The 27,631-nt window shown below is 34.8% G+C and overlaps 1 protein-coding gene across 1 annotated transcript; it reads left to right on the top strand.

Annotated features, from left to right (window-relative positions):
- The first annotated feature begins 1,122 nt into the window (after positions 1-1,122).
- Positions 1,123-27,631, top strand: slc6a6a (solute carrier family 6 member 6a). The gene is made up of 14 exons (XM_059523314.1): positions 1,123-1,332; positions 5,921-6,150; positions 7,185-7,319; positions 16,277-16,520; positions 16,611-16,743; positions 17,952-18,086; positions 18,174-18,277; positions 18,353-18,477; positions 20,177-20,289; positions 23,548-23,685; positions 23,765-23,867; positions 25,626-25,726; positions 25,808-25,978; positions 27,090-27,631. Exons 2-14 carry the CDS (start codon positions 5,922-5,924, stop codon positions 27,243-27,245), a joined length of 1,887 nt encoding a protein of 628 aa, XP_059379297.1. The 5' UTR covers positions 1,123-1,332; position 5,921; the 3' UTR covers positions 27,246-27,631.

The following is a 27,631-nucleotide window of genomic DNA, read 5'->3' as shown; positions in this document are numbered from 1 at the left end:
TGCGTCTGTCATGAATTTGGGTGAACAAATTCTTTATTATACACTATACAAAAGCAGAAATGTACTGAAATAGCTTCAAATGCCACAAAAATAAACCTTTACATCCATGACCTTGAATGAACATGCAATCATAAGACTTTATTAAAGCAGATAAGAAAAGGAGAGACAAGGACATGTGAGGGCATCATGGCACATAGCTTTATGGAAAAACACCACTGAGGATCACAATCCTTTGGCTTTGCTGTGATTGGCAAAATACAATTATCTCAGCATCGTTGCCATACAATCAGCCTTTGGACATGTATGTCCTCTGCACCCCACCCATTCTTCTTTTTTTTCTTTTTCTTTTTCTCTGTTGATCCCAAAGTTTTGAGTCTAGGTAGATTATTCCCTCACAAGGCCACTCCTATACTTGCACTGACCACTTCATGTGACCTTACTTTAGCACTATCTGGAGAGTTTGCTTTAGCACACTGATTGAATCTTAAAAAAACACATGGGAATAATGTATTGTCAGTCATCGAGGTCTTATGATGGAATGGCATGTAATGAGTGAATGACGCTTTGCAATACAATACAGTGACACAAGCAACAGTCTCCGTCCTGTTTCGCAATGCGCATGCGCAATATCAAAACCATAGATCAAAACGAATGCTGTTTAGAATCAGAAACGGAATCCTGAATGGGCGGGGTTTGGTATCTAAACACTTGCATATGATTGGTCAGTTTGGACGCCTATCATTTTAATTCTAAACTCGGTGTTCTTTGATTAAATGGATAATAATGTTTTCAGCACCATTATTCAGATGTCAATTCTTGTCCGGACAGCTGCTGAAACTGCTTGGATGCATGCTGTTACTTTTCTCAGTGCTGCTAAGTAATCACCGTTCTTTTTTGATTTGCAGAATGTTGATTTTCGAGAAATCATTTTGGTATAAGTATGTCAGGTACTAATCTTTGAAAACTAAGCGACTTTTAAATATGCATGAAAAAAACAAGCAAACGTTATGAAATATAAATAAGACTCGGTGGAGGATACAGCTTTCTGTGCCCCCTGCTGGTGTCATATCAACTCATTACCAAGCAACACAATTAAAGCCCAGTGGAGCGACGCGCGCGACGCTGATGGATGCGAAGTGAGCGTGTGCTTGTCTCTTTAAGGAACACTCCTGTTGCCTGGTGTTTTTCCACTCTCTCCGTTATTACATGGACTCGAATATAAGACAGAAGTCGGAGGGAGAGGGCGTAAAGATTATTTCCCTGGCGTTGGAGCCTCACCACCATAAGACAAAAGAACAAGAGACGGACTTGCGCTATACATTGCATTGTCAGGTGAGTGACACCTTACAGGTCAGCGGAGGCTGAACTGTATCTTTAAGTGCATCTTTATGTAGCCTACATTTAATTAACGTTTTAAGTAGGCTACTCGTTTATTTTTGACTAAGGCGGGCGGTCATTTTTTCATTATTAAAATAAATAATAAATTAAAATCGAGTCTTTGGGAAGCGCACCTTTATGTCTAGACTTTATTTTATTTTTGAATGAACTCATTTAATTTATTTAAGCTTCTGGCATTGTATTGAAATCTATGCTAAGTTACTTTTGTACTCTCACAGGCTTTTGAAAGCTTAATGCCATTAAATATTAAATGCAATCAATTTATTGTAGATGCACTGTAATTGAATATGAATTGTAAGTAGGCTACTGGTAAACAGTATACCAGTCTAATATAGCCAGCAAAAGGCTTGTGACAGCACCCTCAGGACCATCAAGAGCATCGTTCTCATAGTGCGTGTTTTAACAGCTCAATAAAAATGTTGGTTAATGTGAATTTATTCTGCACTGCTCGTGCATGTAAACACTGACAGCGCGTGAGACAGATCTGTCTCAAACCTGTCATGTGGGTTCATGTAACACCGGCACGCGCACAGACACAATGTAGGTTCTTGGGGCACAGTTCTTGTGTCCATTGGTCTAGTGTGGTGAACGCAAAACCCTCGGTGATAGATGTGCATTGGAGATGCAATTGGTTCACAAGTGAATGAGAGTTTGAGGCGTGTCCGCACGCGAAGCCTTTTATTGTGGCTCGTGCAATGTCTGTGTTTGTGGTGCGAAATTGCAGTATCCTAAAAACTCGTTTTGAGGTTTTATAATTTATTCCGAAGCTAGGGTATCCAAATTAAACACGCACTGAAAAAGTAATGTAATAAGGAGCGCGCGCCGGAAAATTAGGGCACCTTGCGACGCGCGAGCGGAATATTTTTCAGGTTTAATTTTGAGAGCAGACAGATTTAGTTTTATAATGCATGATATGAGATGACCTTGTAGAAACAGTACTTTGCACTTTCTCCTCAATACCCCAATACTTCATACCTCCTCAAAAAGTACTGCTGCAGTTAGGGTTAGGGTTGATTCACCGATATCAAAGTTTTGAGAACTTTTTGCTAACGTTTTTATTAAGCTATGAAAACGTTATTTTTGCATGTTTTAAAAAAAAAACATCCAGTTTTTATTGTAATTTTATTATTATTATTATCATTATTAAGAATGCTGCTTCTTTGTTATGTGAACATTAGAGGAAAATTCTGTTCTATCTTTCTTTAAATGTTATGAGAATGTTACATTTGTTGTAATTTCGGAACGTTTTTTAAACTTTTTCTTTTTATTTATTAAGAACTTTTCTTATTGGTTGTGCAAACAGTAGAGGAACATTTCATTTTATTATTTTGAAAACATTAGGAAATGTTTTTTTTCTAAATGTCCAGTTTTTTAATTAATTAAGACCATTTCTTGGTTATGTGAACTTGGTTATGTTTTTTTTTATAATGAGAAAGTGTATCAAATATTAATAATGTCATAAGAACGTTCCATAAACATTATTTAAAGATTATTTTGTCCCAACATTAAAAAAAAAACTGTGAAAGTTATGTGAATGTTACCTGTTAACATGGGTTATGATATTCATGTACTTCAAAGAATACCATGCATTACAATGATATGTGGTAAAATATCACAAGAAAATACTGTAATATCATTGCACCATGTACTAAAACTTAATCTTTTTGATCCTTAAACTTTACTGATATTCTATTGTGCAAAGTTGGCAAAGTTTTCTAGTTTGAAAGACCAGACAACAATGAACTAAATTTCCATTATAGATGATAGCTTTAAATGTTGTCATTTCAGTTTATAATATCCCATTTGCCTTAATGAGTTTTCCTTTGTTGGCTTTATGGTATAATTGGAACATAAGAGCATCTTTATATCCCTATTCTATATTCATGTACTTCAAAAAATACCATGCTATTACAACAATATGTGGTAAAATATGACCAAAAATACAGTAATATCTTTACACCATGTTTTTTTATTTTTTTATTTTTATCCCTAACCTTGTAACCCCAAAGTTTGCATAGTTTTTCTGCTCTATTCTTTTAAAAATTAATTGTTGTTTGAATGACCAAACATTAGCGTAACATTAGAGTACCTGATCTCCCATTATATAAATGAAGGCATTAGATTAAATGTTGCCATTTCAGTTTATAATATCCCGTTTGCTTCACTTTAAAGTATAATTGAAACATTAGACCATCTTTTTATCCCCATTCCACATGCTCTGTTTATTTTAATACATCCAATTTGTGTACTGGAGTGTACTTTATAACCTTCACAGCTGAATATCCAGACAATGTTAAGTTACAGCTGTCTGTTGTTGTGGCCTTCCGATACATAGTCTTGGCTCTTTCTTCTCAGTTTATGACATTGGTTAATTTAACATGAATTTACATAGCTTTTGTTGATAGTGAGCTATCGGTGTTTATCTGTATGAAGGCTAATGACAGATCTGGGCATGCTTAGGTCATTACTGGGGTCACGGTTGAAAGAGGCTGATGGTAGCTGAGATAAGCTGAGTTGTGACCCTGCAATATTTCTTTGCTCATGGCCACAAAAACACAGACACAAGGGCATTTGACTAGTACAGGTTTAGCACTCGGACTCAGCTTTTCTGACTCTCTGGTGACCCTGACACACCAGTCACAAATATAAATTGACAATAAATTGACACATGGCTTGTTCTCCAGATGAGATTAGATGGATTTGTTTTTGATTTAATGGCTCATTGGAATCTAATTGTCGAAAGAGCTCAAGATTCAGCATCTAATTAAAACTTGGAATAAGTTTTGGAATTTTGAAAATTGTCAAACAGAAAAACATATATTGACCCAGGTGACAAATTAAGATAATAAAATTGTGGCAAAGTTTCTAAAATGCTTAAATGTCTAGTTTTCTTGTCAAGATTAGAATGCTTTTTTTTTTAAAGGTTACAAATTATAAAAAAAAAACATGTTTTTTAACATTTCAACATTGTACTAAATTAATAGAGCATCATTTGAAAATTTATTTTTTTAAAACATTTTCTTGTCGCAATTAGAACCATATTTATAGATTACAAAAATGTTTCAAGTACAAATAACATCATAAGGATTTTCAGAGAATGTTGATCTCAGAACGTTTTCTCTCAAAGTTATGAGAACGTATATCAAATATTAATAAAGTTATAAAAATGTTCCATGAACATTACTTTTTTATAACATTTATATAACTTAAAAAAAAAGTTGTGAGAATGTTCTGTTAGCTGGGGTATAAATAGTATTTCCAATTTGAGTAAATTGCAGCTCAATATGCTCTTAAGGATCATCTCATATCATGCTGGAGACCTTGATCAGCAGGTTTTGGTCATGTAGTGTAAAGAAGAGAGACAGAGAAAATACCAAGTCGTTCTCAAATTCATGCATTTCAGCTCAACTTTGCATTCAAGTTGTTGTGGTGACAATGTCATTGTCACCATATTTTAAAATATGACAATGTCATATTTTAAAATAATTAAAAGAGAGAAATGCATAACAGAAACACTTGATGATTTACAGGAGCAGTACAACCTGATGTATCTGCCCAGGCTTCATCAGAAGGCTAGAAAAGAGGATGTTAATAAGTCATATGCTGACTTCCTGCTGATAAAAATATAGACACAAAAATGGTATCAAACCCCCCAAACACAGAAAAGTGGACTAATGTAATGAAGTGAGCTGGTTTATCAGCGTCAGTGTGAGTTTCAAACAGGATATCAGACTTCTCAGCTTCCTGTTCGGCCTGAATCTCATTTCGTCTTATCATTCACACTTTACATAGTTGTTTACATGTTAGATTTTGAGGCTTCTGTGATATTCAGATGATTCCTATGAATGTTTTGCATGAGTTGCATGAGCTTTAAGCAGTCAGCATTGAGATTTGCTGATTTTTTTGCTTCTAGATCTGGCTTATAACGGTACATGCTTTGCACAGTCTCAGTGGATGTGATTTTATAGCTCAGGTTTTCTGTTTATTTATCTGTTATGAGACTTGTTCTATCCTCTTGGGTTTTCATGGCAGTTTAACAGCTCAGTATAATACACCACAGTTTAGATATCTGGGGTCTTTTATTTTTAAAAGAAGTCACCATGGCTGCATCTATTTGACGAAAAATATGGTAAAAACAGTAATATTTTGAAATATTATTACAATTAAAAAAAATTGTTTTCTGTTATTTTCATATTTTCAGCATCATTACTCCATTCTTCAGTGTCACGTGATCCTTCAGAAATCATTCTGATATCTTAAGAAACGTCTTTTTATTATTAATGCTATTAATGATTAATTTCTTTTTATTATTATTAAACAATTATGCTGCTTGATTTTTATAGAATGCTTTGATGAATATAGAGTAAAAAAATAGCATTTATGAAATATAAATATTTTGCAACATTATAAATGTCCTTGCTGTCACTTTATTAATTGAATGTATCTTTGTTGAATAAAAGTATTCATTTCATTCGATCATAGTGTATATCATTCTCAACCCCTTCTCCTCTCTCGTTCTCAGTATGGCACAGAAAGAAAAGTTGCAGTGTCTCAAAGATTTCCATAAGGACACGTTGAAGCCGTCTCCTGGTAAGAGTCCCGGCACGCGTCCCGAGGACGAGGCGGAGGGCAAAGCACCACAGCGGGAGAAATGGGCCAGCAAGCTGGATTTCATTCTCTCCGTGGCTGGAGGTTTCGTCGGGTTAGGCAACGTTTGGCGTTTCCCGTACCTCTGCTATAAGAATGGCGGAGGTGAGTGTGTTTACATGTGTAATATGACAACAAAATATGTTTGAGCTAACACTCTTTAATCTTTGTGTGCTGTAAATAACTGCTAATTTCACATGCAAACATAATCCTGTGACATTAAAGGGATAGTTCACCCGAAAAGTTAAATTCTGTTTGGTTATCAACAGAATTGTTATTTTTAGGTGAACTACCCCTTTAAAATCTTTGAGCTCATTGCAAAAAAATAATTGTGTGCAAATCTGTTCCTATTCTAAAAAGGTAGAACAGTGTTTTATAATACATTTTGACCTTCTGCATGATTTACAAGTTCAAATATTAATATATTGAATTCTGTTCTGTGCTAATAAATATTTGTATAAAACTATCATACTGTATACTATATTCACACTATATCAGTACTAAATATAATAATATATTTAGTAGTTATCTATACGCTATTGTATTTAATATTTAGAATTAGCTTTTATTTAATATTTTCGGTTTTCAATTTAACTTTATTTTAATTTTGTTATTTGATTTTATCATTTTACATCTGTTTAGCTTTTATTTATTTTTATTTCAGCATTAGTCATTTCTCTATATTTATTTAAGTTTCTTTTTTTTTTTTTCCAAGGTGACTTTTTATTGTTTTTTTTTTAATAGTTTTTCTTTTGGTGTTTATATTTTATTTTATTTCAGGTTTATTGCAATTAGCAGAAACAATACCAGTTACATGCTTTCAACAGCATCTGTGACATACCGTTGATTATCATGTAATATTATTAATATACTATAATATTACCGGTACCATCATTTTTACATAATATGCAAAACATGAGTAGCTTGTATTTTTGTTAAAGTGCTTTAATTATTTTATACAAAAATCTGTATTATTTAAGCTGTAAAATTATATAAATTGTCATTTAAGTGGTAGTGGATGTCCATTGCAATTTCATAAATGCAAGTATAATTTGTGTTGTGTTTCTGGTAATTGAACTTCCTTAAATGTGGTTTTCTGTGTTATGTGCACCTTCTTTATCTTGTGTTGGTGTTTCCAGGTGCATTTCTCATCCCCTACTTCATTTTTCTGTTTGGTGGAGGTTTGCCCGTCTTCTTTCTGGAGGTGGCACTCGGTCAGTTCACCTCTGAGGGAGGAATCACCTGCTGGGGGAAACTCTGCCCTATTTTCACTGGTGAGACAAATGGATGAGAGAGTGAAGAGAGAGAGAGAGGATGAGACAGGTCTGACTTTGATGGTATTTAATGACTCATTCGGCTCAAGCTCATTTTAATCAGCATAAATCGTATTTCATAATTCTCCCATCCCCCCTACTGGCTATTCGTGGTCCCTCACGGCGGCATCGACCAATCGGCACGGTCGTTACTGTGATGTGCTTTGAGTCTGATTGGCTGCAGATGTGGCTCGTTAAATCATCTTCACTCTGACCTGTTTCAGCATCTGCTGCGGTTGCTAGGCAACACTAGAAGATGCTGTGTTCTTTCCAAACGCATCGTCATGTCCAGATTCTGTGTGTTCTTATCTGTGTGTGAGCGGGATGCTGGTCACTCATACACATGCAGTACATGTGCGTTTAATTTCCCCAAGATTTGTTTGATTTGCGCTGCTGTGACTAACACACCGCTCTGCATTTGGACAAGTATTCTGATCTCCATGGCAACAGCTGTGAGAGGTGACTGAGATGCTTGCGATGAGATCTCCTCTCAGCTCAGGAGCCAAATGGAGTGGATGTGTTAGAAGCAGTATTTTCATATAAATTATATATATATATATATATATATATATATATATATATATATATATATATATATTAGGGGTGCACCGAAATTTCGGCCGCCGAAAATTTTCGGCCGAAATGGCATTATCGGTTTCGGGCCGAAATAAAAAAAACAGCCGAAAACGTAAACCGAAAATGAATGTCACCCGCCCCTCCCATCCGTGAGCAAGCGCTTAGGTTTCACTCACGCTCGAGCTGTTATCACGCGTCTGCCTATCAAAGATTAAGCATGTCAAAGGGCTGTCACAATCAAAAAAGCTTGTCACAAAAGCTGCACAATCGATCGGACCAACCAACACAAGTTTCGAAAACGAAAACAGGGAATCGATTTTAACAGCCTTCTCTCGGAGCGCGTCCAGCTCGTCACTATACGCTCGCAGCGAACGCGCGTCACACAGCAACTGCAGGTTCTGACACACACACACACACAACAGGGCCGGCCCGAGGCATAAGCGAACTAAGCGGCTGCTTGGGGCCCCCTGGCCACCAGGGGGCCCCCTAATCGTTTTTTTTTTTTTACAATTAAATAACTTAAACAAGTGATATAAATTAATGAATATGAATGAATGAAGGAATAATTCAAGAAAATAAAAATTTGTCGACAACTGCTGCTGTGCCTGCGTTTGAGTCATGCGCATACACACTAGACACCTCGCGACGGCTGTCACGACAACTCGCGCAGGCGCGGGCGCACACGCGGAATTGCACGTCACTCGTCACGAATCTAGCCACCTGCCATGTCACAAAAAAGGACGTATCCCTCAGGTGCCGAAAAAAGAAAAAAGAAAAGGACCGAGGAGGAGAAAAAAGAGCGAGATAAAGGTATGTTTGCATGATTATTTACAGTATGTTTTGTGCAGCAGCAGCACAAATTGTGCTCACGTTACTTGAGGTAACGTTAGCAGCTAGCTAGTCATGACTCATGATATTTATAAGCCATCACCAGAGCTAAATCCCCGCCATCAACAGTGAAATGTTATTAATATACATTTATCTATCTAGGTAGCAGCTAGGTGTGTATTTCACATTGATAGATATCTGTTTAAGTTGGAGAAAACACCGATGCCAGCTTAACCAGCTTGGCATGAGTGAATGTTCCAGCTTCATAGGCAATGCACGTGCGCTCTCTGCTCTAAGATCTTTGTGAGAGATGCGGTATTTATCTTTATGAAAAAAATATACCAAAACCATGTTGGTGGGTGGGGAGGGAGACTTCAATTAATATGGTGGCGATTGATGTAACGTTAGCAGTGCTATCCTTATAATTATAGGCTGCAGTGTAGTAGATCACCATGTTAAGTTTTCACCATACTGCAATTATGCCTCATTTGGCAAATAGCATATGAAATGTTAGGTGTGTTGTGGAATTGCTTGTTGTGTAAGTAATGATGGCAAAATAAACTCATTCTGCTCGATCAACTATGCATTTATGAAATGCTATTTTTTTCCCCAGGAACACTGTTGAAGTATTTTGGAGCACAACCAACCCTACCTGCCCCTAATGTTTCATCAAGTGTCAGAGCCTCCTCAGGTGATGATACAGCAGGTGAGGTTTTTCTTGATGGCAAATGGTTACATAGCCTGTTAAAGGACAATTACGGGGTAATTAACACATGGTTACTGAGTCGATCGTTCCCTGGAATGCGTTTTCATGATAATCGAATGTAAAGATTTTTATCTCTAAAAACAGATGATCTTATAACGCTAGTATATGGGGCACAGAGTAAGTAAAAGTAAATCGCTAGTTAATACCACTAACAAAGCTCAAAATAGCCTCACACTAACACGGTAGCATAATGAGGGTCCCTACATGCAAACCGAAGTATTGAGAACTTTGTAAGTGTACAGACAGTTTAATAAGAAGATACTTTATAAAGACTTTAAACGATACTTTATACTTACTATGTGCCCCATATACTAGCGTTATAAGCTAATCTGTTTTTAGAGATAAAACTCTTTACATTTGACCATGTGTTAATTACCCCTAGGTTCATTTTTCACTGGAATTGTCCTTTAATATGACATGACACATTTAGCTTTTTTTTATTTATTTGTTTGTTTGTTACATGCAGAGTTACATGCGACTGAAAGCGAGGAGCAGTTACAAGCGACTGAAAGCGAGGAGCAGTTACAAGCGACTGAAAGCGAGGAGCAGTTACAAGCGACTGAAAGCGAGGAGCAGTTACAAGCACTTACATTCACTGGTACATCGGTTTCAACTTCAGCCGGCATGACAGGTCAGTTAATCTAAAAGTTTTTGTTTTGTGTTGGCTTTACTATAAAATATTCTGTGTTATGTTATTTTATAATTCTATTTTTTTTTTATCTAATGTCCCTACAGGTCCTTCTACATCTGCAACCACTGCAATAGATTTCCCATCTACTCCCTCAACAAGCTCCAGCTATCAAGATCAGCTATCAACAGCTCCTCCAGTTGACCCAGTTGAATGGTCAGCATTCCTGTCAGACTCAGAAAGGACTGATCTGGTAAGAAGAGGGCCAGTGCCAATAAGTGACACCTTTACCTTCCCCAAGAAATCAGATGGACGAAGCTTTCACTACCACTACACATACAGACAGTTAGTTAATGGGGAAAAAATCAAGCGAAGCTGGCTGATTTATTCAAAAAAAAAAGATGCGGTTTACTGCTTCTGTTGCAAAATATTCTCAAGAAAGTCCACAAAACTATCAACAGAGGGACAGCGTGATTGGGTAAATGTAGGTGCTTTGCTGAAACAGCATGAGAATAGTCAAGATCATTGCAATAATATGGTGAAGTGGAAAGACTTTGCCCTCCGTCTTTCTAAGCAGAAGACTATTGTTGCAACAGAAATGGCCCTTTTGGAGGCAGAAAGAAATCGTTGGAGAGATGTTCTCATCCGTTTGATTAGTATAATTCAGTCTTTGGCAGAGAGGAATCTTGCACTCAGGGGGTCTGTCGATACTTTGCACCAGGCCAACAATGGGAACTTCCTTAAAGAGGTGGAACTGATGGCAAAATTTGACCCGGTGTTAAAAGATCACATCAGACGAATTGATAGTGGAATGCAGCACAACACGTACCTGGGTAAGACTATCCAGAATGAGCTGATAGAGTGTGTCAGTGACAAAATAATTAAGGTAATGGTGGCAGAAATCAAGGACTGCAAATATTATTCAATTATTTTAGACTCTACACCTGATGTTAGTCACCATGAACAAATGTCTGTTGTGGTGCGCACAGTCACTCTGGGCAAAACACCAGAAATAAAAGAGCACTTTTTAGGATTTCTGATAGCTCCAGAATCCACTGGCCTGGGTTTGTCCAATCTAATCCTTAACAGGCTTGAGGAATTGAACATCCCTTTTCAGGATTGTCGGGGGCAGTCCTATGACAATGGGGCTAATATGAAGGGAAAAAACAAAGGTGTGCAGGCTAGGCTATTGGCTAAGAATCCAAGGGCTTTTTACGTGCCTTGCAGTTCTCATACACTAAATCTGACAGTTTCAGATGCGGCTAAAGCATCAACGGATGCTTCTTGTTTTTTTGGAAATGTGGAGAAGGTGTACAATTTGTTTGCTGGGTCCACTCAAAGGTGGGCCATCTTACGGAAGTTTGTTGACATCACCCTCAAGTCCTGGAGTGAGACACGCTGGGAAAGCCGGATAAAAAGTATTGAAGCTTTGCGCTACCAGTCAGAGAAGGTGAGGGAAGCCCTGCTAGAAGTGAGAAGTAAAGCGACTGACCCTGTAGTGCCTGTTGAAGCCAATTCCCTCGCAGAAGAGATAGGTTCATTTAGGTTTCAGATTTGTTGTGTTGTCTGGTGTGACATTTTGTCTAAAATTAACATCACGAGCAAGCTTCTACAATCAACCAACATGCAGCTTGATGTAGCGGTTAACCTTGTAAAAAAGAACAAAGGTGAACTGATCAGTTACCGAAAAACAGGCTTCTGTGATGCACAGACATCTGCTAAAGAAATTTGTGAGCGGATGAACACAGAAGCAGTGCTGAAAGAGAAGCGATTGCGTTCTACAAAAAGGCACTTTGCCTATGAGGCTGCAGATGAGCCAATAGTGGATGCTATGAAGAGGCTGGAAGTGTCATTTTTTAATGCTGTAGTGGACTGTAGCATTCTGTCATTGGAGGATAGATTTAAGTCTCTAAGTGAGGTTAAAGAGAACTTTGGAGTGCTGCTCAATTTTAGGGAGCTAGATCGAAAGGTCCAGAGGGAGCAATGTGAGCTTCTTGGGGAAAAACTCTCTTGTGGAGAGGAGGCTGATATTGATGGTAGCGCACTGGCAGTAGAGATAGAGAGTCTTCCTGAACTTCCCCAAACTATGATGACTGCCTTTGAGCTTCTCACATACCTCTCACAAAATGAGATGTGTGAGCTTTACCCAAATCTTTGGGTAGCTCTCAGGATAGCCTGCACTCTGCCTGTGTCAGTTGCCTCAGCAGAGAGGAGCTTTTCCAAGCTCAAATTGATAAAAACATACTTGAGATCATCAATGGCCCAGGAAAGACTAAGTGGACTTGCAGTCATTAGTATTAATAACAAAGTTGGCCAAGCAATACCATACAATGATGTCATCAGTGACTTTGCCTCCAGAAAAGCAAGAAAGGAACGATTTTGAGGTCATTGTTGTACAGTTGTGAGGTGTCATTGTTGAACCCTTGCTGTTCTTATGTTTGCTTTCATTATTTAAGGATCTTTTTTTTTGTAACATTCTATTTTTTATTATATTGATGTCTATTTTGGTTTTATTTAAAAGATTGCACATTTAATGCACATTTGTAAATAGTTTATTTAATGTTTTGTGACAGATTGTATTCAGAAGTTTTAATAAAAGAGTGAAATATTTTAAGTATCGTTTTTTTTTTTTATTTTGTATTATAACCTCACTGTATACGTTTATAATATTCGCTATAACATTATAGCGTGACATTTGTGTCAATAATCTAGCACAGGTGACTCTGTGTGGTGGGAGGGGGGCCCCCAAATCAAATTCTGCTTAGGGCCCCCAAGAGGCTCGGGCCGGCACTCACACAGAGCCTATTAGTGCATAATATCAATGTAGCCTTCAGTAATGTTTTTCATTGACGTTATGGCAGTCCACATTGCTGACTTGTGCGCGTCTCAAGCGCCCTCTTTACGTTCGCCCTAATGCCTGTTTAGTTGTCGGTGGATTTGCCTATATTTGGCGTTGAAAAACGGATCAACGCCAAATATAGGCAATTTACTAACGATTCAATGAACACTTTGCCTATGTCTCAAAAATCGAACAGGATTTTTTTTTTCACAAAAGTGACAGCCCTATACGAGAGGACAGCAAAGTTGCAATATGTATCATTTGTTCTGCAAAAATCTCCAAAACTGTGGATTTTTTTGCACAATTTTTAAAAAACTATTTTATTTGATGGAACATAAAACTTGAAGAATAATTATTATTTATATTTATTGTAAAAAATATTTTATGTTTTGTTATGTAACTGTTAATAAAAGTTTGATTATTATATTGTGATTTTTCAATTCAGATCCATTAAATCCAAGCAATATATATATACGTTTTTAAAAGAAGCCATTTTCGGCTTAAGTTTCGGTTTTCGGCCAAGTGCATCCTAAATTTTCGGTTTCGGCGCAGAATTTTCATTTCGGTGCATCACTAATTTATATATATATATATATATATATATATATATATATATATAGAGGAGATCTCATCTCATTTATTTTAATATATATTCTAATCAAATTAATTTATTTAGTGTCTTATTAATCTTGTATTTATTTATTTGTAAATGTTTTACGTATTTAAATCAAATTAATTTTATATTATTTTAGCTAAATCTATTTACTTAATGTTTTATTAGCTGATCTTGTTAATTATTACATTTTATAATGCATTTCTTATTTTTATTTAATTTAATCACATTTCATTTACTTATTTTAATCAGATTTATTTTGTTTAAAACAAATATAATTTATAATTATAATAACAAAAATAATTGTATTATGCATTTATAAAAAAATCTAATGTTTATTTCTTTATTTTTTACTTATCTATATAACAGCTATATATTCTCATGTAAAAAGACCTGATTAATAATGTGTAAAATATACAACATTTTTTATTTATTCAATTGTATTTTTTTAAACTTTTTTTTATTTTAGTCAAATTTATTTATTTTAGTTATTGAAATGTTTTAGTTTATTTTTTACATTATTTCTTTAATTATAACACTTTTTTTCTTATTTTTGTTTAAACTTAATTTTAGTATTTTATCAATTGTATTGATTTATTTAATATCTGATTTATTTATTAAATTTTTTTATTTAGTCTTATTAGTAAGTACAATTGTATTTTTATATTTTTTATTATTAAATTGTATTTGTATTACTTTATTTTAAATGTATTTATTTTAATAAATAAAATGTATTGAATCAATTATTTATTTTAATAAATTAAATTAAATAATTGTATTTATTTATTTTCTAACATTTTATTTAAGAAAAGTATTTAAATCAAATATATGAAATTATTATCATTGATTTAAATCAAATTAAATAATTTAGTTTAATTTGATCTATTTATTTATTTATTTTTATTTTTTTTCTTTACACTGCTTTTCTTTAAACTTTTCCATAGACCCTCTAGCACTCCCTTCTATTATTTTGGTGCCTGACCTCTATATACACACTTGCACGGGCACGTCGCTCGCATGGCTGGGCTGTAATCAGCCCATCGGTGCAGATGGGCAATATTTCCTGACAGCGTGAGCCCATTGTCCCCTTTCACACAATGATTATATTCTTAGTCTCACTGACAGCTGACTATTCTCTCATGAACACGAGAACGCACCTACTGTGAAGTCCTGCTCATACATACTCAAATACACGTTTGGCATTCTGTTGTCAGCTTTCACAGCAGCTCCTGGCACCACGGAGTGAGCTTGTGGCACTTTATATTAATTATAGCATAAAACTGGCATTCAGCCTTTGCCTGCCCTCAACCCTAGAAAAATGAACACCAAAAATACAATTTCAGACGTAGACGTGTCAGAGCCAACAGGTGAAGCTTCATTGTCCCTTCAGCTGTGCTAGACTCATTATCTCAGCTGTGTGCAGCTTCACTACTAAATATTTGAGTAATGATCCATAAAACCCTACATATAAAATATTTAAAGAAGTAGGAGTTAAACATTTATTTTAACGACTGGAATAAAGTGGCAGATCGATTGAATTTGAACAATGTTGTTGACATTTACAATCATTTATATTTTATAAAAGAGAAAATTATATGAATAATGATTCCTTAATGGCTCCCGGGCAAGAAATCGATCAAAATTACAGACTTAAATTAAAATAAATTTTAAATAAATAAAACAATATAGATAAATATATAAACAATCAAAACAAATAAATACATACATACATAAAATGAAAACGAACAAAGTAAAAATTTTCCAGTTTGTTGTAGTAGTATTTATTTATTTCATTTCAGCAAATCAGCATATTAGAATGATTTCTGAAGGATCATGTGACACTGAAGACTGGAATAATTATGCTGAAAATTCAGCTTTGACATCACAGGAATAAATTGCATTTAAAAATACATTCAAATAGAAAATTGCCATTTTAAATTGTAGTAATATTTCATAATATTTTTTGATGCAGCCTTGGTGACTTCTTTAAAAAAACAACAACAAAAAAAAACACCTAAAACACTTAAAGGTGCTGTTTGTAGAATTGACATCGAGTGGTTGAACTAGGTATTGCAGTCCAAATTCAAAATATTGGAGAGGTTTTTTCACCCGGCCCCTCCTCCTCAGACTTGATGCACACGCAGGTTGCCAGATTGATGACACCAACAGGAACGATCACACTTGAAAATGAATGAAATGAAATACTTTGTGTTTTCCGCCAAATTTCTGCTGAAATAAAAATTGGGTAAACTGGCAGTGGCCGGGTTTCACAAACCAAAACAGAGACCGACATTCTGACCCGGGAACACACATTTTCAAAGAAGAATAACTGACTGTAACATTGTTTTTCAGATAAACAAGTATGTTAACTTGGCATGTTTCTTAAATATCTGTGAACATATGATGGTATTTTAATGCTTTAGTAGAGTCAAAAACTTACATCCAGCACCTTTAATCAACACAGCTTTTGAATGGTAGCGTAAATTAATTTATATATTATATAATTTATATATATATATATATATATATATATATATATAGATACAAAATAATTTATATAAATACATTTATATATAATTATAATAAAAGTAAACCAGATATGTATTTTAGGAAAGCAATTAGGGGGAGTTATGCTTTCATATTGACTTGTATTCTGTTTATGCTTCAGGAATTGGCTACGCCTCGATCGTGATCGTGTCCCTGCTGAACATCTACTACATCGTGATCCTGGCGTGGGGTCTGTACTACCTGCTGCAGTGTTTCCAGCACGAGCTGCCCTGGGCTCGCTGCAGGCACAGCTGGAACACCGGGAACTGTGTGGAGGACACCGTCCGCAAGAACAAAACCCTCTGGCTCTTCACCAACGCAACCAACCTCACCAACCTCACCTCGCCGGTCACTGAATTCTGGGAGTGAGTATCGAGCGTGTAGGAGTGTCCTGAGGGTGTGTGTGCAGGACAGGTGCTCTACGCTCATCCTCATCACTCTGATGTCGCCTGCAGGAGGAACGTCCTCAGCATCTCTTCGGGGATCGACGAGGTCGGCAGTCTGAAGTGGGAGCTGGCGCTGTGCCTGCTGGCTGTCTGGATCATCTGCTTCTTCTGCATCTGGAAAGGAGTCAAATCCACCGGCAAGGTGAGGGAGAGGATGAGAAAAGTACGGCAAAATGTCACAAGCAGGGGTGTAACAGCCATTTAACTTTTACACTCTCAGAAAAAAGGTACAAAAGTTGTCTCCGGGGTGGTACCTTTTCAAAAACCACACCTTTGTACCTAAAGAGTCCATATCGGTACCTTAAAGGTACATATTAGTACCTAAAGTGTACATATTAGTACCTAAAAGGTACAAAAATATAGCTTTTGAAAAGGTACTGCACCAGTGACAGCTTTTGTACTTTTTTTTCTGAGAGTGTAGGAATATCTAAGTTTGTCCCCCCACGTTTTGGTCATTATATTTTAAATGTAGCCATCTGCATAAAATGACCAAGCAGAAGCCAAGTGGTTGTTGCTGGCCATTCAATAAATCAGATAGGAATACTCAATATTAATATTCATAAGTCAAGTTGACTTCCCCAATTTTCAGTTAGATCCGGATTGAAACTTACTATGTGTTTGATTACAGAAGTAGCTAAGAACGACAAAAATTCTGGTATTTTAAATGACAGTACTGTATGATTTATATGATATTATATTGCATATTGTAAAAGAAAATAAGCAAGATGAATAATTAGAATAAATATATTTTGATCCTTTTTTGAAGCACACTAGCATACATGGCCATTTGGCTTCAGCGGTAACATTCTTGAGGCTGAAGTAATTTGATTAAAAATACAGTAAAACTGAAACATTGTGAAATATTATTTATATATTTATATTTGCATATATTTAATATTATATATATAATATTATATAAAATTATACTATCATATATATTTATTTATTTACAGCTGTCATAAGACATCCCAACATAACCAAGGCTTTGAACAGTCAATTAAAATGAAATAAATAGAGATACGTTTTGATTTTGGATTTTAATCGCAGACACACTGAGCCTCATTCTTGAAACACGAGCAGAACTGATTTTCGTGCCAATCATTTGTGAAAACATTTAATTCAATGCAGCGCTTTACGAAAGAATGAGCGAATTACACAGAAATCCATTCTGTGCATGTTTCTTGAATAAGACCCAATTAATGTGCACTTTCACACGCCTTCCTTTCAGAGTTTGTGGCACTCAGTGGGTTTTATTTGTGAATATGGCTTGCTTTATGTAGGTATATAATTGTTTTAAATTCATAATAGAAATCCACAAACCCCTCTGACCTGTTCTCGGTCTGTCTGTAGGTGGTCTATTTCACAGCGACGTTTCCTTTCCTCATGTTGATTGTGCTGCTGGTTCGTGGTGTGACTCTGCCTGGCGCTGCCGAGGGCATCAAGTTTTACCTTTACCCCAATCTGACCCGCCTAAAAGACCCTGAGGTATTGAGACAGGCAGAAAGAAATCTTTGTTTTTGATGGTAATGTGATGTAGCAAACTGAAATCCCTGTCTCTGTGGACTGATGTAGGTATGGATTGATGCAGGCACGCAGATCTTTTTCTCTTATGCTATTTGTCTTGGTGCGATGACATCACTGGGAAGCTATAATAAGTACAAGTATAACTGTTACAGGTGAGGACTCACATGTTTTTATATTAATATTTATATGCTGTCTATTTATTGTACAGATATTGTGTGTGTGTTCAGGGACTGCATGCTGCTCGGATGCCTGAACAGTGGTACCAGTTTTGTGTCAGGCTTTGCCATCTTCTCCGTCCTGGGGTTCATGGCTCAGGAGCAGGGCGTGGCCATCGCCGATGTGGCCGAATCAGGTAATGCTCAGGGTCAAAGGTCACCAACCTGCTCACACAGAACTCTTGGAATGAGAATGTGCATACTATGTGAAAGTTATCTTATTTTATGCAGTTCCTTGACTACACTGTATGTATAAAGTCATGAAATTATTTAAAGTGACTTCACACTACAACCTATTCAATTCAATTCAATTCAAGTTTATTTGTATAGCGCTTTTTACAATACAAATCGTTACAAAGCAACTTTACAGAAAATTATGTTGCTATAATATTTAGTAGTAGCTAGTAGTTTGTGCACGTTTGACAGGATTTTATAAAAATAAAAATAATAATAATAATACAACACGTAGTCAGCTAGATGATGAACTATCAATATTATTAATTAATAGTAATTATATGATGCAGTCACACATGTAGCAATAATTGTTAGTTCTGTTTGTTGATTCAAGGATCATCTGGGGTCCTCTGAGGGTCAGCATCATCTCTTCTCAGTTGTTCTGGATCCAGACTGGAGCTTCCGTGGCAAAACATAGAAACAAAATAGAGACATCATTAGCATAGCTGCTGATCCAACAAAGTAAAATTAGTTTAACCCAAGCTAAAGAATAAAAATGCAGATGCAACTACACTCACAATTTAAGAGATACATTAACGAATGCTTGGCGAAAGAGATGCGTTTTTAATCTAGATTTAAACAGAGAGAGTGTGTCTGAACCCCGAACATTATCAGGAAGGCTATTCCAGAGTTTGGGAGCCAAATGTGAAAAAGCTCTACCTCCTTTAGTGGACTTTGCTATCCTAGGAACTACCAAAAGTCCAGCGTTTTGTGACCTTAGGGTGCGTGATGGGTTGTAGCGTGGTAGAAGGCTAGCTAGGTATGCAGGAGCTAAACCATTTAGGGCCTTATAGGTAAGTAATGATAATTTGTAACTGATACGGAACTTAATAGGTAGCCAGTGCAGAGACTGTAAAATTGGGGTAATATGATCATATTTTCTTGACCTGGTAAGGACTCTAGCTGCTGCATTTTGGACTACCTGTAGCTTGTTTATTGACGAAGCAGGACAACCACCTAGAAGTGCATTACAATAGTACAGTCTAGAGGTCATGAATGCATGAACTAGCTTTTCTGCATCAGAAACAGATAACATGTTTCGTAGCTTGGCAATGTTTCTAAGATGGAAGAATGCAGTTTTTGTAACATTGGAAATATGATTTTCAAAAGACAAATTGCTGTCCAATATAACACCCAGATTTCTGACTGTAGAGGAAGTAACAGTACATCCGTCTAGTTGCAGATTGTAATCTACAAGATTCTGTGTGGTGTTTTTTAATAATATACCTATTCATTTGTATATTATTTTTTTAAAATAATATAACTCACAAATATAAGACCTGTTGCTGCATGTGTGCTATATACACACATAAATATAGAAATGTACAAGATGCAGATAAGTTTTTCAGTCTGGCTCTCATGAGAACACTTGAAGATTTAGTTTGGTGCTTATACTGCACATAGTGAGACCCATTAAACATAACTATAAAATTTTTATTAATATTAATTTATTAATAATTTTTTTTCATATGAATATTTATTAAAACATATTTTGGTGTGTTGCCGGCAAGGAATTATATGCATTGTCATGTTTAGTGCTGCGATGTGAAATGCATCAGTGAATGCTTTTCTTTATGACGTGCCTTTGTTTGTGTTTCCCAGGTCCTGGTCTGGCCTTCATCGCGTATCCAAAGGCCATCACAATGATGCCCCTGCCGACGGTCTGGGCCATACTTTTCTTCATAATGCTTCTGCTGCTGGGCCTAGACAGTCAGGTGAGATCGACACACACAAACACACACCTACACTTCCCGCTGCAATTGATTTTTCCATTTTTGGATGAGCTATTTCTTTAAGACAAACAAGCCACCTAGCCACTAACCTCTGAGTAATAAAATGATCCTCTGGGTGGTGTGACCTATGAGTGTACTGGTATAAGAACAAATACTGCAAACATTGAGGTGGTGGTTAAGCCAGCAGGTCATAACTTAACAACATAGTGCTTAGTCCTGATGTGAAACATCATCTCTCTGTGATGTGTGTTTAATTACGGCGCTAGATTTTGGGCTGCCTCCCACAAACACACCCCCTCACTCACATATCAGGAGACGCTGAAGGTATTCCAGGCTCATATGACCTGCTGAAAAGCCAACGTGCGGCAGATCACATTTCCTTTTGCGAATGTGTGTGTAAAATTACACTTACATCACACACACACACACACACACACACACACCAGCAAACAAGTGTGTGGATATAAATAAGGGTGCCATTATTATGAATGTCATTCACTCTCCAGTTTATAATCTCTCCGACTGTGTGTTGAAGCACGTATGTTTTGATTTTCCACAGGTCAGGGTCAAATGTCACCATTGTTTGTTTGTAGATGACTGCAAGAGGAATGACACATTAAAACAGTGTTTTTTGAGAAAATGTTTGTTAATGATGTTTACTTAATGTTTTGTTTGTTTAATCAGGGATAGTCATCATAAAAAAGAAAATCAGTCCTCATACACATTTTCATAATAATTATACTTTATTTTACATAATAATTGAAAAAATTTAGCGTGAAGCCTTATTTTTCTTGCCCGTGTTTTATTAGCGTCAATCCCACTATAAACAAAACAGATACTTAAGTTACTTACTTTGTTTCTTGGCTGAGAGTTGAAACAACTTCCAGTCCATCAGTTAACATCTTGTGAGTGAAAAGCGTGTTTTTAAGAAACATATCAATTAAAACATTTTAACTGTAAACCATCACTTCTGGCCAAATACAAGTTCATAATCCATAATATCACTTTCTCTTGTAATGCGATATGTTAAACATTCATTAAAACACAGAAAATCAAGGGCAATCTGTAATCATGATGAAATGACATTGAATGTAAACCCATGATGGGTTAAACATTTTCAATGTTTATGCAATTTAAAGTTTGCTATGTTTAAATGTTATCAAAGAAAATTGTATTTGATCAACTAAAATTATATGCCTACGTCAAAATGCAAAAAACTAAAATTTATGAAAACAAAAACAGTAAAAACTAACAATGCTGTACTGGTGGTCACTAGAAGGTGTCCATACTGGACTGCATTTATCCAATGTATCACATGACTTCTGCTTCACATGACTTCTCATTCACTTCTCATTTACATCAAATTAAATTGTCACATTGTTCAGTAAATCATGCATCTTTATAACTGTATTGTCACACCAGGCACAATATCATACAGCAACAAGCGAGGAGTGCTATAGATGCACAATAATTCATCTTTAAACTAAACTGCAGATCTAATGCTATGCGAAATTCTTTTAGTGAGAACAATGATCAATGATGTGCACTTTGATATTATGGGGGACACTGCTGGATTCAGTGGTCGGTTTGAATATATCCAATGATAATATCTGACTGTACAACCCAGAGGTGTTGATGTCCCCTGAAGTCATCTCTACAACATTATGAAAACTCCACTCTATTTGAAGGATACAACTTGAGGGAAATGGTCATTTGCATGTTTTCTTTTTAAAATAGGCTACTTTGTAAGTGACTTGCCGAATCAGACAATTATATTTACCATGCAATAAATATAGGCTAAAAATAACTCAAAGATGTTCACCTTATCAGCAAAACTGCATAAATTAAATTTGATTTAAATTATTTTAAACAAATGAAATACTATTCGGCCAGTGGAAGGGAATGAAACAAACTATATTCCAAAATATTTATCTGAGAACAATTGAAACAGTTTTGTTTTTAGGGATTTTTATTTTTATATATTTATGCTAAAAAATAACAAGGATACTGGACGGTTTTTAGCAATAAAAATTGTGTATGGCACATATAGCATTTATAGTCCATATCTCATATTTCCTTAATGTCTTGAACCTTTAACGGTGTTAAATATGGTGTCACGTGGATGGGAATATGCATAGAAATTATATGCAGATGAGGTTATGCATAGTAAAACTAGGCGTTGTTAGCTCCATATATGGTGCATCCCTTACGAAAGGAAAATATATTTACCAATATATTTCTTAAAATATATTGTGATATATTGTAATATATTATTTTCCCTTTTTATTTTCTAATATATTACATATTTGAATACATTTAATAATATATTGATTATACATATATTATATAATATATTGCAAAATATACAAATGATTGCCGCTTTCAATATATTGCAATATATTGGAAAAAATAAATATTAAATCCCATATATAAGAATATATGCCTAATATATTACATGATATTTTCCAATATACTGCAATATATTTTTGTTTCATAAGGGATATAAGGTCTTCCTACTCACAATCTTCCTCTGACTGGGATTTATAAAGGAATTTTTGCTGGCTTACACATGGTTTTATAAATCTGACAACTTTTGTGTGTACGAAAAAATCTAGCTTTTATGCATACGTACACTTTTAGGATGAAATCTAAGTTTTGTTATTATCAACTAAAACAATTCAAAATCATTTTCATTAATTGAAATAAGCTGAAATAAAATAAAATATAAATATTAGATGAGAAAAAAAATGACATGGAAATACATTTAGGCTAAATATAAATATTTAAAAAAGTAATAAAGTTAACAAAAGCACATAAGAAAATTACTAAAATTAAACTGAAAACTGAACATGTAAAAATAAAAAAGTAAACTAACTGAAATAGATAAGTTTGTTGAAGTACTTAAATGGTTAAAATAATGAATTTATTTATTTATAAATTATATAAACACAAACCAAAAATACAAACGCACTAAACCTAAAATGCTAAATGAAAACTGAAAATATAAAGATATGTCAACTAACTGAAATCAATAAGTTTAAGTACTAAAATTTCACTCAAAAAATGCATAAAGGCTAAAAAGAGAAAAACTAATAAAAAGTAATAAAAGCACTTAAACTAAAATGAAAAAGAAAACCGAAAATAAAACAAATAATAGAAAGTATCAATAAATACTACAGTGGTACATAAATAATTGTCAAATAGCACTGGCACTTCTTGAATCAGTTTTTTTTCCCTCAGTTTGTAGAAGTGGAGGGTCAGATCACCTCTCTGGTGGACCTGCACCCATCCCTCCTAAGGAAGGGATACCGGAGAGAGATCTTCATCGCTGTGATCTGCCTCATCAGTTACCTGCTGGGACTCACCATGGTCACTAAAGTAAGAGAGAGCGAGCCGGAGGAGAGTGTTGTATTGATTCAGGGAGTGTGAATGCTGAAAGTGCATCTGTCTGTCTCAGGGTGGCATGTACGTCTTCCAGCTGTTTGACTACTACGCCGCCAGCGGTGTGTGCCTTCTCTGGGTTGCATTCTTTGAATGTGTTGCAGTAGCCTGGGTTTACGGTAAGTGCTCACTAGTGCGCGACTTTTCTACTTCACCACTATAATAAAAGTATACAAAATCTTAAAATCAGGGGATTTCTACTTTTTTTTCAAGACAAGAAACCTAGCAATCATTTTTAATTCATTTAGTATTATATAAATATACAGTACAGACCAAAAGTTTGGACACACCTTCTCATTCAAAGAGTTTTCTTTATTTTCATGACTATGAAAATTGTAGAGTCACACTGAAGGCATCAAAACTATGAATTAACACATGTGGAATTATATATGGAATTATATACATAACAAAAAAGTGTGAAACAACTGAAAATATGTCATATTGTAGGTTCTTCAAAGTAGCCACCTTTTGCTTTGATTACTGCTTTGCACACTCTTGGCATTCTCTTGATGAGCTTCAAGAGGTAGTCACCTGAAATGGTCTTCCAACAGTCTTGAAGGAGTTCCCCGAGAGATGCTTAGCACTTGTTGGCCCTTTTGCCTTCTGTCTGCGGTCCAGCTCACCCCTAAACCATCTCGATTGGGTTCAGGTCCGGTGACTGTGGAGGCCAGGTCATCTGGCGCAGCACCCCATCACTCTCCTTCTTGGTCAAATAGCCCTTGATGCCTTCAGTGTGACTCTACAATTTTCATAGTCATGAAAATAAAGAAAACTCTTTGAATGAGAAGGTGTGTCCAAACTTTTGGTCTGTACTGTATATTTTAAAGAAAAAGAGTCTAGTTTGAAAGGATATTTTAAAATAACAGAAGGCTTTTTATTAGAATTTAATTAAATTTTTATTTATTTTTATTGTAAAAATGTAAAATTTTCTCTTAATTATTTAAGAAAAAGTTCATTCAGACTATAATACAATCTATAATACATGTGTTTTAAAAAACTGTTCAAATCAGTGAATTTGTACTTTTTTAAGGAAATAAATATTTCAATCATATTAAAATTCATTTGTATACATTTGATGGAAAAATCTGAATTATTTAAGAATTTTAATTCCTAATATATATACATTTGCAACATATAAAATGTCCTTTATATGCTCTACCATTCAAAAGTTTGGGATCAACTTGATTTTTTTTATTTATTATTATTCATCATAAATAACAGTAATGTTAAAAAAAGATTTCTATTTCAAATAAATTTTCTTGGTGGTTGCTAGGCAGAATGAATTCCTAATTTTAATTTTCAGTTGAAATAATATTTAACAAAAAAAAAAAAAAGAAGTTTTATTTTAACTATATTTTGATCAAATAATGCAGCCTTGGTGAGTATAAGTGACTTTCAAAAGCATTTAACATGCCCAAACACACAAATCATCATAAAAATCAAGGTATTAGACTGTGAATGTGAGCATAAAAGAGTCATGTGATAAAACACTGTAAACAATCATAAACACACACTATACTCTATGCACTACTATTAAACGGGTGTCTCTTCAAAAGCTATGGTCACTTGTGTTTACAACATAAATCCTGAGCTCATTCGTAGCGTCATGCCTCTTATGATCTTTGCATTAAGCTCATTAATGTTGCTAACTATGTGAGTCTAACTATGTTTGCTGAGATTAATCTTATACTGTATAATCTTATTTAGTTTTATATAATCCCGTCAGTCCTCTGGGTTTATTTCAGATCTCTGTTTTTCATCCTGAGTGACCCCACATGAAATCTGCCTACTGTTCCTCATGTTTTCAGTGTTGAGGGTTTGGAAAAACCCATCAAAAAAAAGGAAAAAGGAATAAAGATGCATGTGTGTGTTTGCAGGGGCTGATAATTTCTACGATGCTATAGAGGACATGATCGGCTACAGACCCAACAGCTGGATGAAATGGAGCTGGATGCTGATCACACCCGTCCTTTGTGTTGTAAGTGTGCAAACACAACTCATGCTTGAGAAATATGGCCAGCAGCAATGGTTTGTGTTCATTCCCATCTTTCCATTTCAGGGATGTTTTGTCTTTTCATTGGTCAAATACAAGCCGCTCACCTATAACAAGTCTTACAAGTATCCGGATTGGTCCATTGGATTGGGTTGGGCTCTTGCGCTGACTTCTATGATTTGCATCCCGATGATGGTCGTCATCAAAATCATCCGATCAGACGGATCCCTGATAGAGGTGAGAATGATGTCAAATATGCCAAGCATACAAATCTATTTCTTTTTTCTTCTTTTTTTTTAAGTACAATATATCTGACATCAGGATGATTCTTAATTTAGGGCAAAACCTTTTTGTCCAAGGATGATTTAAAAAAAAAAAAAGAAAATTTTAAAAATGGTCAGGAATTCTATATTTAAAAAAATAATTCTATATTTAAAGCATATATTACACTAACTTAAGGCCTTTTATAATAATTTATTTTTATTTAACTTGTTCTAAAAATTTTCTATTGATTTAAAAAAAGTTTATTAGATTTTTTTTTTACTTCCCCTCTATAATAAATGTAAAAACAACTGTTAAAATCTGTCAATTATAATTTTTTTAAGCATTTTGTCTATCATGTTTTGATTAATTTGGCATTGCATATACAGATAAATCATAGAAAAAAAAAAGACATTCTAATTTTAAAGTTTTATTTATATATATTTATATGTATATACAGCTAAGCTATTTATTAAAAAGAAAACACTCTTTCTATGTCCCCTAGATACTAAATGTGTAAAAAATATACTTTTTTCATGAAAATAAATTTAGTATATATATTAAAGTATATATATATATATAAAGTATAAATACTATACTATTATACTATTCGTATAAATAATATATGTATGTATTGTATAAATAATTCAAATAGTCATAGTTTTAAAGGATATATTACAGTAACTTTTTTATTTTTATTTAATTTGTTACTTTAATTTTAATTGTAAAATGTCTTTAAAAATTAAGAAAATAAAAAGTTAATTCAGACTTTTTTTCTTTTTACTTCCCTTCTAAAATAAATGTGTTTTTTGTTTAGTATTTTACTATTAAAATACGTGAATTTCAACTTTTTTAAAGGAAAGAAATGTAACAATTATATTTTAATGAATTTGCTATTGTTTAGATATTGGTTTTCAAAAAAGATTATTATTTGCAAATTTCATACATTTTATTTTTAATTCAATATCAATTCTGTCCACCCTTAATCTAAAACACTTCTGTGTCATAAAATCTGCTATCGTCTTAAAATCTGTCACTAATAATAGTCTTGAAAACGTCCTCAAATCAATGAATGTGTTGTGTTCAGCGGATCAAAGCTGTGGCGGCGCCAGTTAAAGGAGGTGCAAGCTCTCGTCCGAAAGAGTACAGCCAGAAGAACAGTGAGCTGCTTCACCCGCTGGACCCTAACGGCATCCACGGCTTCACCAAACACAGCCACACCATCGTAGAGACTACTATGTGAGACTCTCTAAGAGAGATTCCCATATTCTCCTGCTCCTGTCCTCTCCTTTGGGAGATCTCGTTTTCCTGTTCCCTCTCTCACGCTGCACTAGTGTGTTTCAATGAAATGATCTTATCAATCGTTTTTGCATTGTAGGACTTTTATTATGATTGTAATCATTGGTATTAGCATTAATGCTGATATTTTAATAACCTGATGTGAGCTTTAGATGTCTGGGGCAGTTTGTTTAATCTGTAGTCCAGTTTTTCACATTAAACCACATCCTAACCAGGAACAACACACGATTTACCGCTCATCGCATAATGATTTCTTTTTTAGGATTTTGATCATAAAGTGCCACAATGAGACATATTGCCTTCTATTTTGGTCCTGCCACTCTGAATAGC

The sequence above is a fragment of the Carassius carassius genome, chromosome 34 (assembly GCF_963082965.1).
Source record: "Carassius carassius chromosome 34, fCarCar2.1, whole genome shotgun sequence".
In the NCBI taxonomy this organism is placed as follows: domain Eukaryota; kingdom Metazoa; phylum Chordata; class Actinopteri; order Cypriniformes; family Cyprinidae; genus Carassius; species Carassius carassius.
This window is presented reverse-complemented; position numbering and strand designations above follow the sequence as displayed.

What these genes read in the sequence shown, in the direction of transcription:
- slc6a6a (XM_059523314.1), top strand. Translation starts at nt 5,922, where the DNA reads ATGGCACAGAAAGAAAAGTTGCAGTGTCTCAAAGATTTCCATAAGGAC. An exon ending in GAGTCAAATCCACCGGCAAG is followed by an intron (nt 16,744 to 17,951) that starts GTGAGGGAGAGG and finishes GTCTGTCTGTAG; the next exon opens with GTGGTCTATTTCACAGCGAC. An exon ending in GACTCACCATGGTCACTAAA is followed by an intron (nt 23,686 to 23,764) that starts GTAAGAGAGAGC and finishes TGTCTGTCTCAG; the next exon opens with GGTGGCATGTACGTCTTCCA.